The following is a 22438-nucleotide window of genomic DNA, read 5'->3' as shown; positions in this document are numbered from 1 at the left end:
ATCACCCCTGGGACAAATACTACACATAGTACTTCATGGCGCCTTGAAGGAACATTCCAGAACTCCACAAGTACACTACCCACACTCAATGCCCGGTGTATCATTCAGCTGACAAGTCAGGTCTGCCACCAGAACCCAGAATACAAGGCTTAGTGACCTCAATACGGGGGATGGAATTTCTGAGAAAAGAAAAAAGCACATTGGGGAACTCTTAAAGTCTTATCTATGAGGGTGGGTACTAGGCATGAGCAGCACTGAACCCCAAGACTCTCAAGTCTGCAGAAAGAGACAAGGACACTTAGAAGATACCACTCCTGCTCGGCCCTGACCCCTCCACCCTTAGGTGACATGTGGAGCATGTGCAAACACAGCATGTTTTGGACCAAAGTCTGGCTCAGCAGACATGGGTGCCCCGGCGAGGCACACTCCGTTAGCCTCTGTGCCAAGGCCAAGTATACACAAGATGTGGCCTGATTATGAGACTACAGGGGCCCTCAGCTCTTTTCTGATGATCTCATCCAGGAGAAGCATAACACCAAACAAACCCAAAATGCTGCTCTTGGAATCTTCCAGAACAAATAAATCACCAAGCGAGTTTCCTGCAAGATTCCTGACCGGAATTACTAAGTAAATATGTACAAAAAAAAAATAATCTTCCTGCTGAAGGAGCCCAAACAAGATGGCTTTTCATGAGCGACATGAAAAAGAAACACAATTTTAAACTTCATATTATGCCCATTTTTTCTGGTCCACAAGGCACACCGGGTGAGGTTTTCTGTCCCTAACTCTCCTGCGGAGGTCTGAACGGCTTTTTCCTAAGCTATTTTTCCACACTGACTCACTGGTTTTGGCAAGAACACACAGGCCTGCCCACCCGTCCGCCACAGGAGAAATGGGACAGCCTGTTGAGTGGGGTGGAGGTGGGGGACTTCCTTTGAACTTCTAGGAAATGGTGTGGAGGACAAGGAATCTGAAACAGCAGACGGCGGGCCGCCAGGGAGGGTGAGAAGAACTCAGTGTCCAGTGTATTCCCTTCTCTGCTTTGGTCCATACATAGAGCGCTCAGAACAAAAAGTTAAATGCAGGGCATGGTATGCCAACCTGGGCTTCAACAGTGACTTCTGAACCACCCTGAGCTATACAGCAAGCCTGTGTCTCAAACTAAGACGCGTTCTCTCTCTCTCTCTCTCTCTCTCTCTCTCTCTCTCTCTCTCTCCCCAGCCCCTCCCCCCAATTTAAACTTAAAAGTCAGATGTGATAATTTACTTTTTGTTGTTGTTGTTGTTGTTGTTTTTCAAGACAGGGTTTCTTTTTGTTGTCCTGGAACTTGCTCTGTAGACCAGGCTGGCCTCCAACTCAGAGATCCACCTGCCTCTGCCTCCTGAGTGCTGGGATTAAAGGTACCCACCATCACCACCTGGCTGGTAATGCAGACCTTTAATCTCAGCACTCTACAGTGAGACAGGGGTGGAGACAGGAGGATTACAATGAGATGGAAATGGCAGTGAGATGATGGAGACAGGAGGATTACAGTGAGATGTTGGAGACAGGAGGATTACAGTGAGATGGAGGTGGAGACAGGAGGATTACAGTGAGATGATGGAGACAGGAGGATTACAGTGAGATGATGGAGACAGGAGGATTACAGTGAGATGTTGGAGATAGGAGGATTACAGTGAGATGGAGGTGGAGACAGGAGGATTACAGTGAGATGATGGAGACAGGAGGATTACAGTGAGATGGAGGTGGAGACAGGAGGATTACAGTGAGGTGGAGGTGGAGACAGGAGGATTACAGTGAGATGATGGAGACAGGAGGATTACAGTGAGATGGAGGTGGAGACAGGAGGATTACAGTGAGATGATAGAGACAGGAGGATTACAGTGAGATGGAGGTGGAGACAGGAGGATTACAGTGAGATGATGGAGACAGGAGGATTACAGTGAGATGGAGGTGGAGACAGGAGGATTACAGTGAGATGGAGGTGGAGACAGGAGGATTACAGTGAGATGATGGAGACAGGAGGATTACAGTGAGATGGAGGTGGAGACAGGAGGATTACAGTGAGATGATGGAGACAGGAGGATTACAGTGAGATGGCTCTGAAGATAAGAGAATTACACAGAAGCTCACTGGAGTTCACAACATAGAAGCAGAAACAAGACCCTGCCGCAGATAAAGTGGAATATGAGAACTGACTCCCAAACGTCATCCTCTGACCTCTACACACATGCCACGACATGTATGCCACTGCCCCTTCATGCGCGCACACACACACAAATACGTTAGTCTCCCTGCCCTGTGGAACCACCAATGCACACATGAAAAGACACGGATGCCTTTAGAAACTGGAAATAAATGACCATCGGACGGCACTGAGCTACCAGGCACTCACCCACCAGAGCACCAGGATCAGAGACAGGAACAGGAGTCACCAAGGGCAGGAGACAGGACTGCCTGCTGCGTTCTCAAGTCCGGCAGCTGCCTTGCAGAGGCTGGCAGTGTCTCAGACGCTTAGCCAGACAGCTGACTCAGTGGCTCTGCTCTGGGCTGTATCCCCAAGGGAAAGGAGACCTTCGCTCACACAAGAACTTTTGGGACAACCATGTCCTCAGCAGCACGGCCACACAGCCCAAGGGGAAGCGACCCCAGTATCTGTCAATCGTTTTCAAGTCGACAGTTGTCCATCTACCCAGGATCCATGACAGATCACAATCTAAACACATACCAGAGCCAAACACTGGGATCCCAGCAATTAGGGGGCCAAGGCAGGAAGAGGGCCAAGACTGCCCTGAGCTACAGTGAGTTCCAGGCGGACCTGGGCAAGAGCGTGAGGCTCTGTCACTAACAATTAAACACTATCTCCAATTAGCATCACAGTGACCCTCCATTAAACACCTACATGGGGTATACCAGGGGCTACGCCATGTCTCACTTGGTCCTCACTGTGGCAACAAGATTGGCAAACTTGCTGTCCTTTGATGGCTAAGAGAGGAAGAAGTTAGCTATTTCAATAAGTGCAAGCCACACAGAGAGTGATCGGCCAGACCCACAGATGCCTCTAACACTGTGAGCAGCCCTCTGTACATACATGCCAAGAGTTAGCAAAGCACAGCGGATGCATTTAAAACAACAAGGCAGAAAGCATGCTGAGGGGACAGCAGAGTGGCCATCTACAAGCCAGCTGTGGTGTGACAGGCTTGGAGCCCTGCCCACAAGGGCATGCCCCTGCCTCCCTTCACAGAGGAAAGAGGCTGAGGAAGGGACTGATTGACAGCAGAGGTTAGGGGTGCCCGAATGTCTGTCCCCACAGACAGTCTATCACAAACTACGGGTCCTGCTCTTTACTAAATGGGCTGGGAGGGTAACACAAGACAGGGGTCTTGATATCAAACACACCCCGAGAGCAAGAGAGAGAGCAAATGAGACTGCACGGTGTGTGCACACGGTCCAGGGGCAGAAGAGACGATGCACCGTGTGTTGTCTGCGCATGCATACGCATGCGCCTCGTGGGGTCCTGAAGACAGACCGATGACGCGCTCCAGCCCTGCGAGCATTTTCTTCCTTTGCTTTTTTCACTGCACAGGTTGCAGTGTGGAAGACACAGAGCACTTTCAAGCGCTTTCAAATGCAGCTTCCCACCTGCTGCGCCATGAAGTCACGTGGGTTTATTCCCGCCTCCTCCACCCCCCCACCTCCCCCACCACCCCACCACCACCACCCCGGCCCCCCAGTCGCAGTGCTCTCCCTCACCTTTCTGACTTCTTCAAAGTGGTCCAGGTGACAGCCCATGAGGAAAGATGTGGGCGCCATGACAAAGTCCAACATCTGACCGGACAGGATGGGCACAAAGGTGTGCTGCCACTGCAGCGGGTGGAGGTAGACCACGAAGCACTCGGCGATGAGTGTCAGCAGGGCCCAGTCTGAGGAGAAGAACACGATGCGCCGTTCCGTCAAGATGCAGGTCAGGATCTAGGGGAGCGAGAACAGTGTTGGCTTCTGGCTGCTTCCAGCTGCTTTGGGCTGGACATGGGAAGCTCCTTTCCCCGGAGCCAGAGGTTGCTTTTAGTCTCATCGCCCACTCTATCTACCAAAACCAAGGCCAAGGCTGCTTACAGACAAGACATGTGTGCTGCGGCAAGTGTCGGCTCTAAGCATAGGGCACAGATACTTTAGAGTGCATGGGTTCCTGGTTTTGTGCTTTGGGGCGGTCCTGGGGTTCACACTGAGAGCTTAAGGCCAAGTGCCCTACCCCTGCGCTGCACCGAAGCCATGGCCTGCGCTGTAAAATGCAGTTTACTCTTGTCTAGCCAGCAAAGCTCCTGGCACCCACACACCTGCAACACCTTCTCAGGCCGGAAGCACAGCAGGGGCAGGTGAAGGTCCAGGTCGATGATGGGGCTCTCGGGGTCCGCTCGAGAGGGAAACACAACTTGCAGAGGCTTCATGTTAAATATCTATGAGGACCAAGAGCTACTGTTAGTTCAGAGATCTGTCTACAAGAGCAGTCAAAACCCCCCACATTCGCCATTTGGGCACATTAGAAACCGTTGTGAGAGCTGGGGGTGGCGGATGGAGGGGTGCACACCTTTAATCCCAGCACTTGGGAGGCAGAGGCAAGCAGATCTGAGTTCAAGGCCAGCCTGGTCTACAGAGCAAGTTCTGGACAGCCAAAGTTACAAAGAGACACCCTGTCTCGAAAAACAAAACAAAACAAATAAGCCAGAAGGTGGTGGCGCATGCCTTTAATCTCAGTACTCAGGAGGCAGAGGCAGGCAGATCTCTGTGAGTTCAAGGCCAGCCTACCGAGCTAGTTCCAGGACAGTCAAGGCTACACAAAGAAACCCTGTCTTGAAAAAAGGAAGAGAGAGAGAGAGACAGAGAGAGAGAGAGACAGAGAGAGAGAGAGAGAGAGAGAGAGAGAGAGAGAGAGAGAGAGAAGAGCTGGCTGACTGAAGTACTGAATTACAGGCAGGCAGGCCTCTGGCCACCAAAGCCCAGGTCTGGTTCCAATCTAGCCTCTGCCTCCTCCTGACCTACCAGGATGAAAGAAGCTACTGCCACACGCTCTTACTGGCAGAAACAGCACCATGCCTTCCCAGCTCCCAGGGGCATGGGGACAGTCCCTGGAGTCCTCCTTCTCTTACGGTGCTGCTTTATTTCATTTTATTCCAGCCATGAGAAGACATACTAATGCAGCTTCACCGGGGGCCCCTGGGGGCCTGCGAGAAGCTAGTAAAATGTCTTAGGCTGGAACCCAGCTGGGGAAATACCTATCTGCTGTTTAAACAGCACAGTGGCTCTTCTCAGAACAGAGGCCAGGAAGCTGGATACTTTTATCAGTCGGATGCCCCAGAGAAAAGACAAAAAGTAACTCCTGAAACTAACACTCAAGACAAATAAATGAAAAGAAAGCTTTAAACTTATATAAATGAAAGGACTTCCTTAGTCTGAAAGTTGGGCTTGTAGTTTCTGAAGAGTGAGAAATGATCTCGTGAGTCCATCACACATGGCCAGCTCCGCCGGTCACGAGCCCCCTCAGCCAAACCCCAGTTCGAGTATCTAACTTTTTCCTGCAGAGGTGAGTAGGTAAAGCCATTGGATTCCAGCAGAGCAGTGTCTGGAGAGCAGGTTAAACAGGGGTGAAACCGGAAACAGCTAAAAACATTTTGACTCAGCGCTCTTCAACACACCACAGAAAAACTCAGCACAGTGCCGGGTCTCATTTACCAAGTGGAGCGGCCCAGGTGGTGGGCTGGGTATTAACGACAGTCTCGCAGCAAAGTCTTTTATGTGGTTGTCAACTTCAAAATCCTTACAGAGCTTCAGATGAGTCAATAAACTGAAATAATAATAATAAAAAAAATGTCACAAAGTAAAACAACCGTCAGAGTGTCCCCGCCCAATTGTCAACCTCAGCTATTTTGTTTTGGGGTGTTAATCATTTTTGTGGAAAAAAAAATGGCTAGAAGGGGTGTGTGTGTGTGTGTGTGTGTGTGTGTGTGTGACTGTATGCTATGCTTCGGTAGGGAAGACTGGAAACATGAGACTTTGAACTCCTGGAGGGAGGTTCCAAAGTGTATTTTTTTTGTTTTTGTTTTTCGAGACAGGGTTTCTCTGTGTAGCCTTGGCTGTCCTGGATCTTGCTCTGTAGAGCAGGCTGGCCTTGATCTCACAAAGATCTGCCTTCCTCTGCCTCCCGGGTGCTGGGACCAAAGGCCTGCACACGCCACCACACCTACCTGGTGCAATCTGACTTTTAAAGTAAAACTTTAAAATGTAAGGGGTGGCCAGGTGTGGTGCACATGACTGTGATCCCAGCACTCAGGTTCAGGCAGGAAGAACCAGCCTAGGCTACATAGAGAGATCCTGTCTCCAAAAACAAAAAACAAACAAACAAACAAAAAAACCCACTGAGTCAGACAAGAAATAACAAAATAGGTAAGTGACGGCCTCGGGGCAGAGGCCTGTCCCATGGGAACTGACTGAAGGGTGGGAGATCTTGGAAGTAGTCACATGGGATACAACTGGGGAACCTATAAAGGAATGGCAGGACTTTCCCAGTACCCCACTGCACCTCAAAAAGGTTGATCTTCATAACTGCATGTAAAAGTGCAGTTGGTACCTGTCACCTGTCAGTGACAAGTTGGCCCAAAGGAGGGAAATCTGACCAGGAAAGAAAGTGACCCTGCCTAAGGAACTATACAAGAGCCTGGAGGTCACAGCTCAGTGAAGATGTGTGGTGTCCTCAGGGCTAAGATATGGAGTCCATAGGGCTGAGTACCCATGGGGTCCCTCCTTGTCAGGCAGCCCCCCAGGAAAGACAGCCCACCGATCACAACCACAGTGCAAAGCGTTTCTGCTTATACATTAATACCAAATAATAACTACTCACAGGTCTTACGTCAGGACGCAGAAAAAGCCAATATTCCATATTTGAATTTATTATAAAAACACAATAACATCAAGGTAAAAATTTAAAGTTAAGCTGCCTATATAATCTACTGTCCCCAACACAAATGTATCCTTTCTGATGTGTATCCAAAGCCTGTTGAGACATGTCTCTCTGGTTGGTTAGCTGAGGCAGGGTCACCTGTAGCCCATGCTGGCCTCAAACTTGCCAGTTAGTTAAGGATGACTTGAACTCCTGACCCTCCCCCCAGGAGGGCTGGGATGGCAGGGGTGGGCCACCACACCCCACGCACGGTACATCCTGCGTTTCCTGCTGTTTGTTCCTCCCGAGCTGTTCTCCACTTCTGACAGCGCAGCAGTGACCACAGGAGACAGCTCACAAAGCACGACAGTGGACCTTCTGATGTCACATGTTTGCACTGGCACCCAGCAGGAGGGACTGCCACCATGTGATCAGTCAGCCGCTGAATTGGCACGGGGAACTGGCCCAGGAAGAATGAGAAAGCGCGCCTTCCCACTGTCTTCCAAGGCAGCACCTGTCCCCAGTCATGAGCTTCTAATAGCAAAGGGTAGGTAAAAACCACCACCTGCTCTGTAGAACAGGGCCTGAGAGGTAGCAAAGCGGTCTATTTCCAAGAATAAAAAGCATCAGTGAGGAGGTGAAGAGGGACCAGTCTTAAGGCAGGCCCCTCGTCACTCCCTGGGCTGGCAGACCTTTCCTTAAATATGCATTTTCTCATCCCAGTCCTTCACTAAAACCAACCAAGTCCTCTGTCTGTAAAGACACTGTCTGTCTATGGCAGACGCCAGACTGAACTGTGCCCAGGAAGCAGCTCTGTTTGAAAAGTGAACCACGATAACGCTGGAATTCAAATATGAATGCTGGGAATTCACACCGAGATTCCTGCTCAACCAGCATGCATTTGTCTCACTCTGTGACCTAAGTGTAGAGTCTAAAACAAGTGTCCCTTAAAAGACACCAAGTGCCATTTAGCCACTCAGTGACTCTGAGAATTGCCCTTCTGTCTCGGGAAGGGGATCATGCTGCCTGCCCGCACCTGTCTTTAGTCAAATAGTAGCATCAGTTCCAGGACCAGGACCTTTTTAAATGTGGCCCAGGCTAGTCCCAGAAACCCTAAGTAGCTAAGGATTATATCTGATTTTCCTGCCTCTGCCTCTCCAGTGGTGGGACTGCAGGCATGCCCTACCAGGCTGGCTTTATGTAGATGCAACCAGAGCCTTGCGCATCCTAGGCAGTCTACCAACTGAGCTACATCCCTAACCCTTGAACCAGGGTTTCTGAAGCTCCAACGCATAAGGCTCTAAACCTGGCTCATGCCTAGGGCGGGACCCCACCCCACCTCACAACTGCAGCCTTTGATTACAGGCGTCCCCTTAGTCTCACCAAATGCCTTCCTGGTCTTTCAGAAATGCCTTATGTCCTCAGACCTCCCACTCAATAGCAGCAGAAAGGGCTATCGGTGCTACCAGGATTTGACATATTTGTGAATGTCACTAAATCACCCAGCAAACGGCAGCCTGCCAACTCTCTTAGGTCATGAGGTCTAGCGTTCTCTTTTTATTCTTATTTTATTTATTCATTATTTTATTGTTGTTGTTGTTGTTGTTGTTGTTGAGACAGGGTCCTACTCTGTAGCTCAGGCTGGCCTGGAATTTACTATGTAGAGCAGATTGGCCTCAAACTCAAGGCCATCCTCCTGCCTCAGCCTTCCAGGTGCTGTGATTAAAGAAAGTCACGTACTGCCATCCCCAGCTCCGCTCTTTTAAAAAACAGTAACAATCAAACTGAGGCCCTTAGTGCTGTCTTCCTCCTGCCATCCTGCTTCCACACGTAGTGGTGGAAATCCCAGACTTCCCACAGTGTTCCTGGGCCCAGCTGACCATGGCCCACCAGACCCAGTTGCTCTTAACAACAACACTGACCCCATCTTACCAGGAGAGGCAGTCCTTGAGGGAGTTGTAGTATGGGAAGCGGGACACCACGCACACTGCAAAGGGCACAAAGCGTCTCGCTGAGCTCACACTGGGCTCCCAGTGGGTCTTGCCATTGTAGAAACAATATTCATCCTGGACAAAGGGCAGCGAGGACATGTCAAGTCCTGTGCTGACATCTCATACAGAAATGACATGGGAGGAAGGGTCTCCACCAGCTCCGGCCTTCCTTGCAAAGGTCACACTACGCAGCACTGGGTTTTCAAGAGCAAGGACCAAGTAGCCAGCCTAGAGAACCCCAGCCTTGGGATGAACAGAGACATGCCACTAGAACAACAAAGGCACACACAACACAGCTCTCAGTGACAGAGTCCATTGCAAAAGGCCCAGCACCAGGCACTTCCACATCCTGGAGTGTGCAGAAGACAGATCCAGAGACAGAAAGCTGCTGAGTGGTTGCTGGGCTGGGGGAGGGAGGCGGCAGTGAGAACTGAGTGAGCATGAGCTGGGAGATGGAAAGTTCTGGAGGTTGCATGCACTGGGAACACAATGTTGCCGAGTCATGCAATGGCTGAAAAAGTGACAGGTGTATTATTACACCACAATAAACAACAACAACAACAACAATAACAAAGGCCCACCCCAAACCCAGAAGACAGCAACAGATCCACCTACATGCAGGGGTCGGTAGTACTGGGCCACCACACCATGGGTTCTGTTCCCACAGACATCAGTGAGGACCAGGAAATGGATGTAATCCTCTTTTGGTTCCGAAGCCACACACACGCCCCCTGCAGGCAGATCAGAAAGAAAGGGGAAGCAAAGGCCTAGGGAACCCATGAGCCAACGTGGAGAGCACACTTTACTGAGTAACCACCAGGAGCTTTGATGCTCAAGCTATATTCTGCTCTCAGGCCTGTTCTATCCAGCTCCCTGCTTCCAAACGTCCCCAACCTGCAGCTTTTCACAGTCCCTCCAGTGCATACACGTAGCACCGCAGCATGGACACCATGCTTCTGGGCACAGCAGATTAAACTGAGTCTGCTTCTTGGTTATGACTCCTGCAGCCAGGAAAAGGCAGCAGGCTTGAGTGGGAACCAGAGACAGAACCTGACCCAGCCCTTGGGCTGAGTACGCCACACCGGCCATTTAATGTTTCTTAAGGCCAGCGGGGACATGGAGTCCGGACACAGAAGCACTCTCATCGGCCGGCACCGGTGAGCTCAGAGATGAATGGCAACCTGTTCCTCTCGTTTGTAATAAACAGGAAGCAGGGGACAGAGAGGGAGGGGCAGGCACCCTCAGGGCTTCTCAAGCTTTAACTTCCCCAGACCAGAAAGACTGACTTCCAGGTGCCACGAGTGCATCTGTGATCCCAGAATTGGGGAGGCTGAGGCAGGAGGATTGAGAGTTTCAGCCAGTCTGGAATACAGAGCAAGATCTTGTCTCAATAAAACAATGACTTAAAACAAAAACAAAAACGATGAGCTGGGGAGATGTCTCAGAGGTTAAGAGCACTGATTGCTCTTCCAGAGGTCCTGAGTTCAATTCCCAGCAACCACATGGTGGCTCTCAACCATCTGTAATGAGATCTGGTGCCCTCTTCTGGCCTGCTGTCATATATGCTGTATACACTAAAAAACAAAAACAAAAACCGAATCCCATTATCCAGCCCACTGTTGTCCCCAGTGTGGAGGTCTCTGGAGCAGCACACTCAGGGAGGATACAGCCCAGAGGACACCACAGGTTGCTATGGCACCGTACCTGGGAAGCACAGCTGGGGCAGGGCAAGGAGGTCTACGCCCCCTGGGATGGTGACATCCTCAGAATCGGGCCCCTTTGAGTCTCTGGGGTGGCTCTTCCAGGACTCCATCCTGGGTTTTTCTCTCTTCTTCCGGAAGGACCGCCTCCTGGCTTTGCTGAGGGTACAGCTGGCTCCGGCCACCTGGCCATCGTCTTTTGTGGTGAAAGGAGGTACGAAAACAGACAGAACTTCAGGGGCCAGGGAAGAGGCGTTCTTCACTCCTCGTTTCTGCGCAATCTAAGAAAAGGAAGACGAGTCAGGATGTGTGGCCGGGGAGACGGCACAGGGGGGAGTTTAGATCCCCAGCGCTCACCCATAATCCCAGAGCTCAAGAGGCGGAGACAAGGGATTCCTGGGGCAAACTGGCTAGCCAGATCAGGTGAATTAGTGAGCAACAGGTTCAGTGAGAACCCCTGCCTCTATAGTGGGTAGCTGTTCTGTCTATGACCTTGAAGCATCACCCCCTAGAGGCATCAGGTATCTGCTCCATCTACCTATGACCTTGAAGTACATGCCCCTGGAGCCTGGCCTTGTGGACCCTTAAGACCTGGGATGCACATAGGCAACACTGTCTGGATGCTGAGACGGACTAGGCGGAAAAACAGCATGGGCCATAGCTCGGCTTTCCAGGACCCTATGATAAATCTCCCAAGCAGTACTGTTTTTATCTCCTAAAACATTCCTTGCCTTTTAAACAGACTCCACGGATTTCCCCACAATATGCCTCAGTACCTAAATCGGAAAAAAGTGATCAAGGAAGATATCCAACATCAACCTGTGACCTACATATGCATGAATGTGTGCCTGTGCATGTGTGCACACACACACACATGTTAGCATAGCTAAATGCAAAAAGAAAAAGAAAAAGTTACTGCATGTGTCTACCCGCATTCATGACACACGTTTCTAGGTGGGCATCCTGTTTGCATCTCTGATTCTCCTCCATGCACACAGGCTCCAGCCGAGGAACCCTATCCTTTCAGGTTCGGGTCAGCAGAGGACTCTTCCCAGGCCCTACATGTGCCCCACAGGCTGGGAATGCAGAAGCAACTTGTCCTGTTGGTACGAAGCACCATAGTTCAGAGCCAGGTTCTGTGATACACAGGCACAAGTTCAAATGCTGAGCTGCTAGAAGCAAGCCCCTCCGTCTGCATTCTCCTCTCCCAACTGAGTAGAAGCACTCAGGCAAGCACATGGGTCAAGTGCTCAGTCAGGGGGAAGCCTCCTGAGTACTCATGTGTGCCCTACACAGAGTAGCGAGAGGGCAGACACAGAAGTTCTCAGCTCTGTCATACGGCACAAACACCTGCATCGGTGTTATACTTTTCAGGTCCCCTGGGACACTGCTCACATTATATCCAGTCCCTGACAATCTGGGCAGATAAGCACTTGCTTAATATGCAAAAGGCCTTGAGTTCCATCCAGTACTGTAAAGTAAAGCTGGTATAGGATGTCAGGCATGGGTGGGGAATGGGCAATCACTGATCCCTTAGGGAGGGCACTGTCCCTAAGGCAATGAGATCGTGAGTAGCCAAAAATAAAAAAAAATTAAAAAAAAAAGGAACAACCTCGAGTCAATATTTAGTAAAAGTCAGAAGATCACCGGGGCATGGTGATCTGTGACCCCAACAACCTGAGAGGTGAAGAAGGAGGACTTGAGTTCAAGGTCATTCTCAGCAACATAGTGAGTTTAGGTCAGCTGAGCTAAAGGTCTCATAAAAAAGTGGGAGGGGTGGGCAAGATGGCTCAGTAGGTAAGGGCATTTGCTACTAAGCCTGAGGACCTGAGAGACGGCCATCACCAGACCCCACATGGCAGAAGGAGAGAGCAAGTTACTATAAGTTGTCTTCTGGCTTCCACACACATGGTATGGCACTAAAATGTCCACACACACACACACACACACACACACACACACACACACACACACGAATTTTAAAGTGTGTGTGGGAGGGACCAGAGGAAAGAATGAGAGCTCCCTCCATCCAGAGTTGTTCTGTGAGCAACATGTTCTGTCAGCAAAGGGACTGAACTCACTGCCTGCACCTGCTGTCACAGATCTCTTCACCGTGACAGTAATTCCGGTGGGATTAAGGACCAAAAACACAACATCCATGTCTCCATTCATAGGGGCAGAAAGCCCACTGCCTGAGCCCACAGGTCTGACATTAGCTGAAAACACCACGCTCTACCTCTACCTCCTTTAGAGCCACGGGGACAGAGGGAAGCGTCCTTACACCAAGAATCATCTCCTTGTCAATCACAGTGGCGGGAGCAACTGAGTTTGCCCCAGGTAACACAGGAGACTGTGGACTCCCTTGATTCCAGCCTTCCTCTGCTCAGTGCTCCCGCCTGGCCCATTCCAGGGCTCTCTTCCCAGACTGGAGTCCTAAGGCTGACTCGCGGAGCTCCCTCTGTGTGACAATAATTATGCAGCAAAGGCAGACAGCTCCCAGGCTCTTGCTCCAGCTCAGACACTCCAGCTGCCTCCCTGAGCACCCACTGAGGATCAGGGTCCCTTTCAGGTTCAAAGTTACCTGCTGGTCTCCAAAAACCCCTATCTTCCATCTTCAATTTTTCTTTTCTCTCAGCTGTTAGAGAATGGCTTCTACAGTGATGTTCTAAAACAGGAAGTGGTGATGATGTCATGGGTCTATGAGGATGCTGTACTAAAGTCTATCAAATTGTGCAAACAGAAAAGTTGTATACTATGTGAATTATCTGTCAATAAGGGTCTTACAAAAAACCAAACAACAACAAAAAAAAAAAACGGCTTCTATTAGAGGTGAAGAAACAACCCAGCAAAGACACACAGAGAAAAGCAGAGAGAGAGACCTAGGAAAGCCGAATCCCCACTTCCGATTCCTTTAGTAAGGATGGAAGAGTCTGCGCTTGGGGACTTAGGACTCCAACCTGTAGACAATGCATCATCCTCTCGTCATGTGCAGACTCCACCTTGTCACAGGCCTGAGCAAGGCTTGCTGCCATTCATGGCGTCACATCTGCAAACCAGCACCAGACAGCCTGTGTCTCAAAGTGGGTGCATGTGACCCCACGAGCAAACCTTTCACGGTTCTGCCTGAGTAGTGAAGACACCTCGCCCACCTGGTACAAGGCTGCCACCAGTGTCGGCATCCAGACTCTTCAAAAGGGAGCTAGCCATTCAATCTAACAAACACACCAGGATGCTGGGTGGTGGTGGCACATGCCTTTAATCCCAGCACTCAGGGGACAGAGCCAGGCAGATCTCTGTGAGTTTGAGGCCAGCCTGGTCTACAAAGTGAGTTCCAGGAAAGGCACAAAGCTACCACAGAGAAACCCTGTCTCGAAAAACAAATAAAAACAAACAAACACACCAGGTTCCTGGAGGGAGGCAGAGTCCCTGCACACACCTCTGTCCCTGCACCACACTCAAGTGTCTGAATGTCACCATCGTTATCCCTTCCCATGTGCATATCACATGTGTACATGTGTCACAGTATTATGCGAGCAAAATGATAGCCTGTGCCCCAGGCTAAGGAACCTCAACGTCATGCAAAGCTTACCCTCTCAGGCGTCTTGAAGCGTACAGCACCTCTGTGACTGACTCTGTTGCTCTTCGATGGCCTGACACTCTCCAACACCCTGCCCACTCCACCTCCTCACCAGAAAGACCTTCAGCCCTCACACTCACCATTTACCAGCCAGGAGCTAGAGGGTGGACTGTGGCAGACCCGTACCACCAGAGTACCTACAGGGTCTCCTCCTAGACCTCCCCCTCCAGATCACCACCTCCCACGGGATCTCCTGGAAGACCTCAACTTCTCAGTGTTTGGGGTTTCTCAGTCCCACCAGTGCTACTCCATCACCATGGAGGTTGTGAGGGTAAGGAAAGTCAGAGAATGTGGTACAGTTCTGTCTCCTCTTATTAGCACAAATGGCTCTCTGGTGGTGACGCTGTTCCTGGGTTTGCATTTCCGGCACCCGGTAAACTCTGAGCCCCCAAGTCAATCTGGATCGTCCATCACACCAAACAAAGCCAGTGCCTTGGGTCAGCCTCTCTTTGGTTAAAATGGTGTACTCAAGGGTCTGGAGAGACGGCTCAGCAGTCAAGCACACTGGCTGCTCTGCCAGAAGCCGCATGCTCAATCCCCAGCACCCACATGGCAGCAGCTCACAACCATCTGTAGCTCCAGTCCCAGGGGACCTGACACTCTCTTCAGTCCTCCTTGAGCACTGTACACATTGGGTACACACACACACACACACACACACACACACACACACACACACACATGCATGCAGGCAAGACAACCGTAAACATGAACAGATCTGAAAAAACATTTAATAATGTGCTCGGCCAAGAATGGCTGCTGTCTTAGTCAGGGGTGCCATTGCCGTGATGAAACACCACGTCCAAGGGAAGGAAAGGGTTTATTTGGATTATGCTTCCACATCACAGCGCATCATCAAAGGAAGTCAGGACAGGAAATCAAACAGGGCAGGAACTTGGAGGCAAGAGCTGATGCAGAGGCCATGGAGGGTGCTGCTCTCATGGCTTGTTCAACCTGCTTTCTTATAGAACCCAGGACCACCAGCCCAGGGATGGCACCACCCACAATGGAATGGGCCCTCCCCCATCAATCACTAATTAAGGAAATGCCTTTATAGACTTGCTTACACCCAGATCTTATGCAGGCATTTCTCAATTGAGGTTCCCATTTCTCCAACAACTTTAGATTGTGCCAAGTTGACATTAAACTAGCCAACACAGTGGCTCACCCCTTTAGTCCCAGGATCCAAGAGGCAGAGGCAGGAGGATCTCAGTAAGTTTGAGGCCAGCTTGGTCTGCGTGGCAAGTTCCAGGACAGCCAGAGTTACGTGGCGAGACTCTGTCTCAAAACAAAAGACAACAAACAAACAAACAACCTAACATCTTGGGGGGTGGAGAGATGGCTCAGTGGCTAAGAGCACTGACTGTTCTTCCAGAGGACCTGGGTTCAATTCCCAGCAGCCACATTGCAGCTCACAACCGTCTGTAGCTCTAAGATCTGACACTCTCACACAGATGTACATTCAGGCAAAACACCAATGCAAATAAGATAAAAAATAATTTTTTTTAAATCCTACTGTCAGGCTGGAGAGATGGCTCAGAGGTTAAGAGCACTGACTGCTCTTCCAGAGGTCCTGAGTTCAATTCCCAGCGCCCACATGGTGGCTCACAGCCCTCTGTAATGAGATCTGGTGCCCTCTTCTGTATACATAATAAATAAATAAATCTTTAAAAAAAAAATTCTACTGTCTCAGCAGTCATTATTCATGGAAAACACTTTTGTCTTTCTGATGTGATTTACAAGACAAGACATTTCACCATTAATAAGACATTTTACCGTTCAAAACCGAAGCACTAGACTAGGAAAGCCTTTTCGGTAACTCCAGGCCTTTCTGCATCGCCTAGGATACTTCCTTACATTCTTGACATGTACATAGGCTTGGGACATGTTTTCATAATGCAGTTACCCAATTCAAACTGTTGCCTTGATGTTTAACTTTGCGGTGGGGCTGGTCAGCTTTCTTCACAGTTATATAGCATTAGCCAAGTGAGCATCCAATGATGCATCCACCAACCCCTCTGAAGACTTCCGGATCATTGTAACTATCTCATCATACTGGGAGTAGAGGAGATGGCAAATAACAGAGTCACTGAAACAGCTGCACACATCTGGCTCCTTGGTTAGAATAAATTCCACAGCTGGGCGATAGTGGCGCTTGCCCTTAATCTCAGCACTCGGGAGGCAGAGGTAGGTGAAACTCTGAGTTCGAAACCAGCCTGGTTTGCACAGCAAGTTCCAGGGCAGCCAGGGCTACACAGAGAAATCTTGTCTCAAAAAAAAAAAAAAAAAAAAAAAACCAAGAATATATTCCTGCAAATGGAAGGCCCAACCATTAAGAGTGTACTGTATGTCTGCTATTTGGTAACATGTTGTAGCTGTTCTCACTGCAAGGCTGAGAAGACAGTGCCACAAACTACGGCCAACTGAGCCTAACCTCTGCCAGTCCAAAGTGAGCCAGACAGATGGCTATTTCCTGCATTCCTCTTTATTACACCTCTATCCAACAACCATTTTTTTAAGATTTTAATTTATTTATTTATTATGTATACAGAAGAGGACGCCAGATCTCATTACAGATGGTTGTGAGCCACCATGTGGTTGCTGGGAATTGAACTCAAGACCTCTGGAAGAGCAGCCGGTGCTCTTAACCTCTGAGCCATCTCTCCAGCCCCCAACAATCATTTTTTAAAAGCTAATTAAAAGGCAAACCCCAGACCCACCTTATCCACGGGGTGACAGACTTATTTCTAAGTTGGGTTACACAGCAGAGCTGCTTCTCCCTGGAGGATTGGCTCTCACTAGAGAAATCTAAGACACTCACAGATGGTTTTTAATGTGCTGGGACTGGGCTACCCAACACAGTCGCAGCAGGAGTCCACTGAAATCTAATGGAGTTAAAACTGGGCTGGACAGATGGCTCCACAGTTAAGAGCACTGGCTGCTCTTGCCAAGGACCTAGGTTCAAATCCCAGCACCCACATGGCAGCTCACAACCAACTGTAACTCCGGTTCCAGGGGACCTGATGTTCTCTCTGGCCTCTGCAGGCACTGCACACACATACATGTATGTATAATGAACATACATACATACATACATACATGCAAGCAAAACACCCATACACATGAAATAAAGGGAAAAATTTAAGTTTTTAACAATTCAAATAAACAAATTAAATGTAAAATTCAGTGCACTGGCCATACTTCCAGGGTTGGGTTGCCACATGTGGCCAATGACTATAGTATTAGACGGTGCAGATGAAGGCCACTGTCACCATCCGGGAAGTTTCCTCAGTACTGCTGCTCACTGAACAGGAAGCCACTCCACTGGAATGGTGCGGACGGCAGTATGAGCACATCATGCACCCTTGGGTGAGTCTACAATGGATCCTCTCACATCCCAGCAACCAATAAAGGGCTCCATCCTGAGCCAGGGGGTGGGGGAAATCAAAACTAACCGCAGTGATTCACAGGGGGACTGGTCAGCTCTGAAATATTTGGCAGGATTTCCAACAAAATGACTAGTCCTCATCCCCATCTAAGAAATATAACAGTTAGGGTACCCTCAAAGAAAAAAGCAGGGCACTATGTCTCTGGACCTTAAACTGGGTGTTTCTCATACCCCTTGCCTTCTGTCTTCATTTATCACCAAATACGAATACCCAGACTACGGATAAATAGTAACTTATCTTTCTGAGACAGGGTCTCTCAGAGCCCAGGCTAGCTTCTGAACCTCCTATATAGCTAAGGCTAGCCTGAGCTCCTTCCTGATCCTCCTGCTTCCACTTTCCAAGTGCTAGGCCTGTGCTAGTAGGCCCTAAAGGTCTTTGTTTGTTTATTTTGTTTTGTTTTTGAAGACAGGATCTCATTCTGAAGCCTAGGCTGGACTACTTAGAACTCACAGCAATCCTCCTGCTTCGGTCTCCCAAGGGTTGAGATTACAAGAGCAAACCACCACACCCAGCAAAGTGCCAATTTTGTTTTTGTTGTTGTTGTTTTGTCTTGTTTTTCGAGACAGGGTTTCTCTGTGTAGTCCTGGCTGTCCTGGAACTCACAATGTAGACCAGGCTGGCCTCGAACTCTCAGAGATCCGCCTGCCTCTGTCTCCTGAGTGTTGGGCTTAAAGGCATGTGCCCCCACTACCCAGCTGTTAAATGCCAATCTTAAAAAGCAAAATTAAAAAAATTTTTAAAACCTTGGACATTCAAAAGAGAATTGCTGCAAGTTAAACTAATAAAATCTGGCTAACAGTAACACTGATGTTGAGATAAAAGTGAAACTTTATCTCAAAAGTTTAGTCCACCTCTCAACTCTCGCCCCTCCCCCACAATCCTGGACTGCTTTTTGTTTTTTGTTGGTTTCCTCTCTTTGAAACCCCTAGCAGAAGCAAGAGTACAGAGTGAGGAAATCTAAAATGAAACTTCCCCCTCTCACTTAACCTGGGGGATGCCACCACCTGCCTAATTCAGGAAAGTACCTTTGTGAAAACCGGGGCTGACTCAGCCAGTTCTCAAAGGCATGGCTCACACTACATAGGCAAGAGGTATACTGCAAGACCCAGGAAGAAAAGACATGGATGCCCAGAAGACCTCAAGTGAAACCAGGTAATTTCCGTACTAAGAAAAAGAAGGCAGTTCCGTTTGGTAAATTTGAGGCAGAAAGACAATGGCGCTGTACCAAGGACAAGCTGGCATTGGAGGGGACAGTTGGATTAATACCACTTACTGGTCTCATTGGCCTATGGACGAAACTATCTAGGCTTTAACATTCATTTGGTTACTTTTACTAACGTTTAACTTTTCTTGGTAACATCCATTTGCCGCCACTATTATTCATTGTCCCTGGATAGTCAACCATCAATCAATAGGCATGCCTTTATGCTTTTCCATGTTGTTATGTGTAAACACTCGGAGGATTTATCCTGACACTTAACGGGACACTAGGGAAATCTCTGAAGAAAATGACAGTTCACAATCATGCTGGGTCAAAGGAAAAAGAGAGGCACCCATGGACTGGGAGAAAACAACCTGGGTTTCAGAATTAAGAAAATGCAGCATAAAACTAAGGAGCATGAGTGTTCAGAAGGCCCTGTCTTTCCAGAGAAAGGGAGATAAACCTACCTTTGGCTGCTGGACGCAGCCCAAGGGAAGGGAGGAGGGGCTGCCCAGCAAGGGAAGAAAACAGCTATGCAACTAGCCAAACTAAAAGCGGAATATTCAAAGCTGGTGGATGATTCTAACACCTGAAACCTCACTATTCAGTGTGGAGTACAGAATCCACTACTTAGGAGGCAGTGAAGTTCTGTGCAGTGAAGGGAATCGTTTAGTCGAAACTCTGAGAGCTTCTTGTCTAGTTGACCGTGAACTCCCTCCTCGGGTTCCCCTCTGGGTCAGCACCTCGCCCCAGATGGTGGTGGCATCCTGAGGGCGAAGGAACGCTTCAACGCTTCAGTGCACAGAAGCATGTCTGCACCACCACAAGCACTAGGTCCAAATCCAGCAGGTCCCCCGCCTCGAGAAGTGGGTGGGCACGGAGGGAGGAGAAGACAGCTAGTTGCCTCTCTTCCCCCCGCCTGAGCTAGCGTTCAGCCCCTGCAGCTGGGACTCGACCCCAAGGCTTCGGCGTCACAAGGGTACGCAGCCACCACCGAAGCCAGCCCCGCACGCAACCGGCCGGCGCCGCTCCGACCTCCACCCCGCCTCAGTTTCCCCTCCCGCCCCTTACCTGCTCCAAGCCGCGGAGGCTGTCCTGAGAGGCACCCAGCAAGGCGCACAGCTCCAGCAGCCCCGAGGGCAGCGACAGGTGTCGCGCCGTGGGCTCCGCCATAACCTCCCCGCCACCCGCCCGTCGCACTGCGCTCCGAGCCTTTGGCTGCCCGGCCCCGACCCCGGATTCTGATGGCGTCCGCGCCGGCAATCCAGACCCTAACTGAGCGCCTCTGTAGTCGGGTCGAGCCAGAGCCCGCCCGAGCCTCCGCGCCTCCCTTAGGCTGGTTGCCAGCGAGCAGCGTCCGCGGAGCCGGGCGGGACCTAGAGGGAACCGGGCCGGTCCATGGGGAGAAGGGGCGTGTCTGTGGGTCCTGTGTGGGCGGGGCCTAGAGGGGCGGGACCTTATAGCAGGAGCCAGCCTTGCCTGTGATTTGGCAGGGGCGGGACTTCGCTGGGGGCGTGTCTGGCCGGACCTGGGTGGGTGGGGCCTCTTCAGGGGCCCGTCCATCTCTGCCTGGGCTTATGGTGCAGTCATTTCCTAAGCAGACCCGCGGGTCGGGCGCCTGCGCAGCCCCAGCGCCGACCCGGTCCCTCCTCCTGTCCCCCGGAACACAGGAAGGAATGGGCGGTGTCCTCAGGTGCCCGGCCACGTCATCCAGCCCCCGGGGCTTTTCTCCCAGCGATCCAGGCCCACCCACTCTGCAACGAGTAAGGGACAAAGGGCTGATCTCCCGCCACCTCCAGGAAGCTCTCCTGTGACAGGACGCGGAGTGGCCCCTGTGGACAGCTGGAAGAACCGTCGGGAAGGGAGTGTAAAGATCGACTCCTGGTCAATAACTGCACGGTTAACCGCAGGCCGCCACGGTAGCCTGGGTTAAATTCTGCAGGAAACGAGGCAAGGTGGACGCTGCTGGAGGCAGCCGAGTCAGAGGCCTGTTGGGCCCCCTCCTAGCTCTAGGCTAAGTCTGATCGCTGTTGACCCTGAACCTCTTCCAGCTTCATACTGGATTCAGAGCAAAGCACAGCCTGTCTACCTGGGCAGCTTGGTCATTGGCTTTGGAGGGGGCTTTTGTCCCGGCCCTTCCTCCTGACCTTCCCCTATAGGCCCTGTCATGGGAATGTTCAAACTCTAGGGGAAAAGAGACCAAGGGATTTTCCAGGATTTTTATAAAAAACGAAAAAAACCAAAACAATAACAAAAAACACTAAAATGCTACTAGTAATCTCAAATATCTATCAAAAATAAATATCAAAAATCTCAGATATTGTCAGACTGAGTGAAGGAACAGTAACTGAGCAAGTCTTGGGAGCAAACCCTGAGTCAGTTGGCTGGCAGTAGGGGTGCAGAACAAGGAACTCTAGGTCCCAAGCAGAGTAGGACATAGAAGTAGCCTAACCAGCCTATAGGCTGCCTGACTTCTGGGGCCCTCGTCCTTGTCCAGGAACCCAAACAAGTTGTTAATGTCACTGACGTCAAAAGAACAGGTTTTACTCCTCCTTATTTGGCTGTTTGCATCAGGCGCTCATTTCAGATGACCTTCAGTAGGCACAAGCCCTGAGAGGAGCAGACCTCACAGGGATCCATCAAGGGTCCTGGGCCACTCTGCATGTGTCGTGTGTGTGTGTGTGTGTGTGTGTGTGTGTGTGTGTGTGCGTTAGGTAGACCCAGCATCTCTGAGCCTATGCTTCCTGTTTGTGAATACTTGGCCAGGGGGTAGGCCAGGATTCAGTTGGCAGGGACTCTGTAAGGCTCAGGGCAGAGCAAATCTGATCTCTGTCCTGTTTCCTCCAAGGCTTGGAAGGGTTTGAGGAGGGGAATGCCAGACTTGGGTGGAAAGGCCAGGGCTCGGCTCCACAGTTTCTCTTTTGTGGGCCTCCCTCATCCTATACCAGAGAGTCAGGCCACATAAATCTCCCAGGGCTCCTGGCTCTGTGCTTTTTTATTAAATCCCCATGGCAAACCAGGACCAGTGGTTTGCTTTTGTAATCTCAACCATCTGGAGGTGAGGCAGAGTATCACGAATGAATTTCAGGCCAACTTAGGCTACACATCAAGATCCTGGCTAAATAAAAAAAAAAAAGTGAAGAAAAAAAAATCCCCATGGCCCATGCTGCAGGTACTTTCCAAGTACCCACAGGAAACCTGCCATAGGGCTATAGTTGTGGCTCTGTGGTAAAGCAAGGTTTGTGGCTTGGTGGTAAAGCCCTTGCTTAGCACGTACCAGCACTACAAAAGAGGAGTCCCCTTGCCTTCCCAGGCACTTCAGGACACACAGGTTATGGTGTCATGTTGTGCACAAACAGTCCTAAAAAAAAAATGGCCTAGAAATAGCATTAAGAATCGCCAAGTAGCCGGGCGATGGTGGTGCACGCCTTTGATCCCAGCATTCGGGAGGCAGAGCCAGGCGGATCTCTGAGTTCCAGGCCAACCTGGTTTACAGAGCGAGCTCCAGGACAAGCACCAAGACTAC

At 50.2% G+C, this 22438-nt stretch overlaps 1 protein-coding gene across 3 annotated transcripts in view; it reads right to left on the bottom strand.

The window, feature by feature from the left end:
- The window catches only part of Dennd3 (DENN domain containing 3), a 51883-nt gene extending 31582 nt beyond the window's left edge, over window positions 1-20301 (bottom strand). For all 3 annotated transcript variants that reach the window (XM_036208418.1, XM_036208419.1, XM_036208420.1), the window contains exons 1-7: window positions 19984-20301; window positions 10630-10906; window positions 9541-9656; window positions 8867-9000; window positions 5731-5842; window positions 4338-4457; window positions 3754-3972 (exon numbers count right to left, since the gene is read on the bottom strand). In XM_036208418.1, the coding sequence (XP_036064311.1) occupies window positions 3754-3972; window positions 4338-4457; window positions 5731-5842; window positions 8867-9000; window positions 9541-9656; window positions 10630-10906; window positions 19984-20085 (1080 nt within the window). In that variant the 5' untranslated portion in view covers window positions 20086-20301. The remainder of the gene's footprint in view (window positions 1-3753; window positions 3973-4337; window positions 4458-5730; window positions 5843-8866; window positions 9001-9540; window positions 9657-10629; window positions 10907-19983) is intronic.
- Window positions 20302-22438: the final 2137 nt, after the last annotated feature.

Source organism: Onychomys torridus, chromosome 16 (genome assembly GCF_903995425.1).
Source record: "Onychomys torridus chromosome 16, mOncTor1.1, whole genome shotgun sequence".
NCBI lineage: Eukaryota > Metazoa > Chordata > Mammalia > Rodentia > Cricetidae > Onychomys > Onychomys torridus.
Note: the sequence above shows the minus strand (reverse complement) of the source record. Positions and strands in the feature narration are given on the sequence as shown.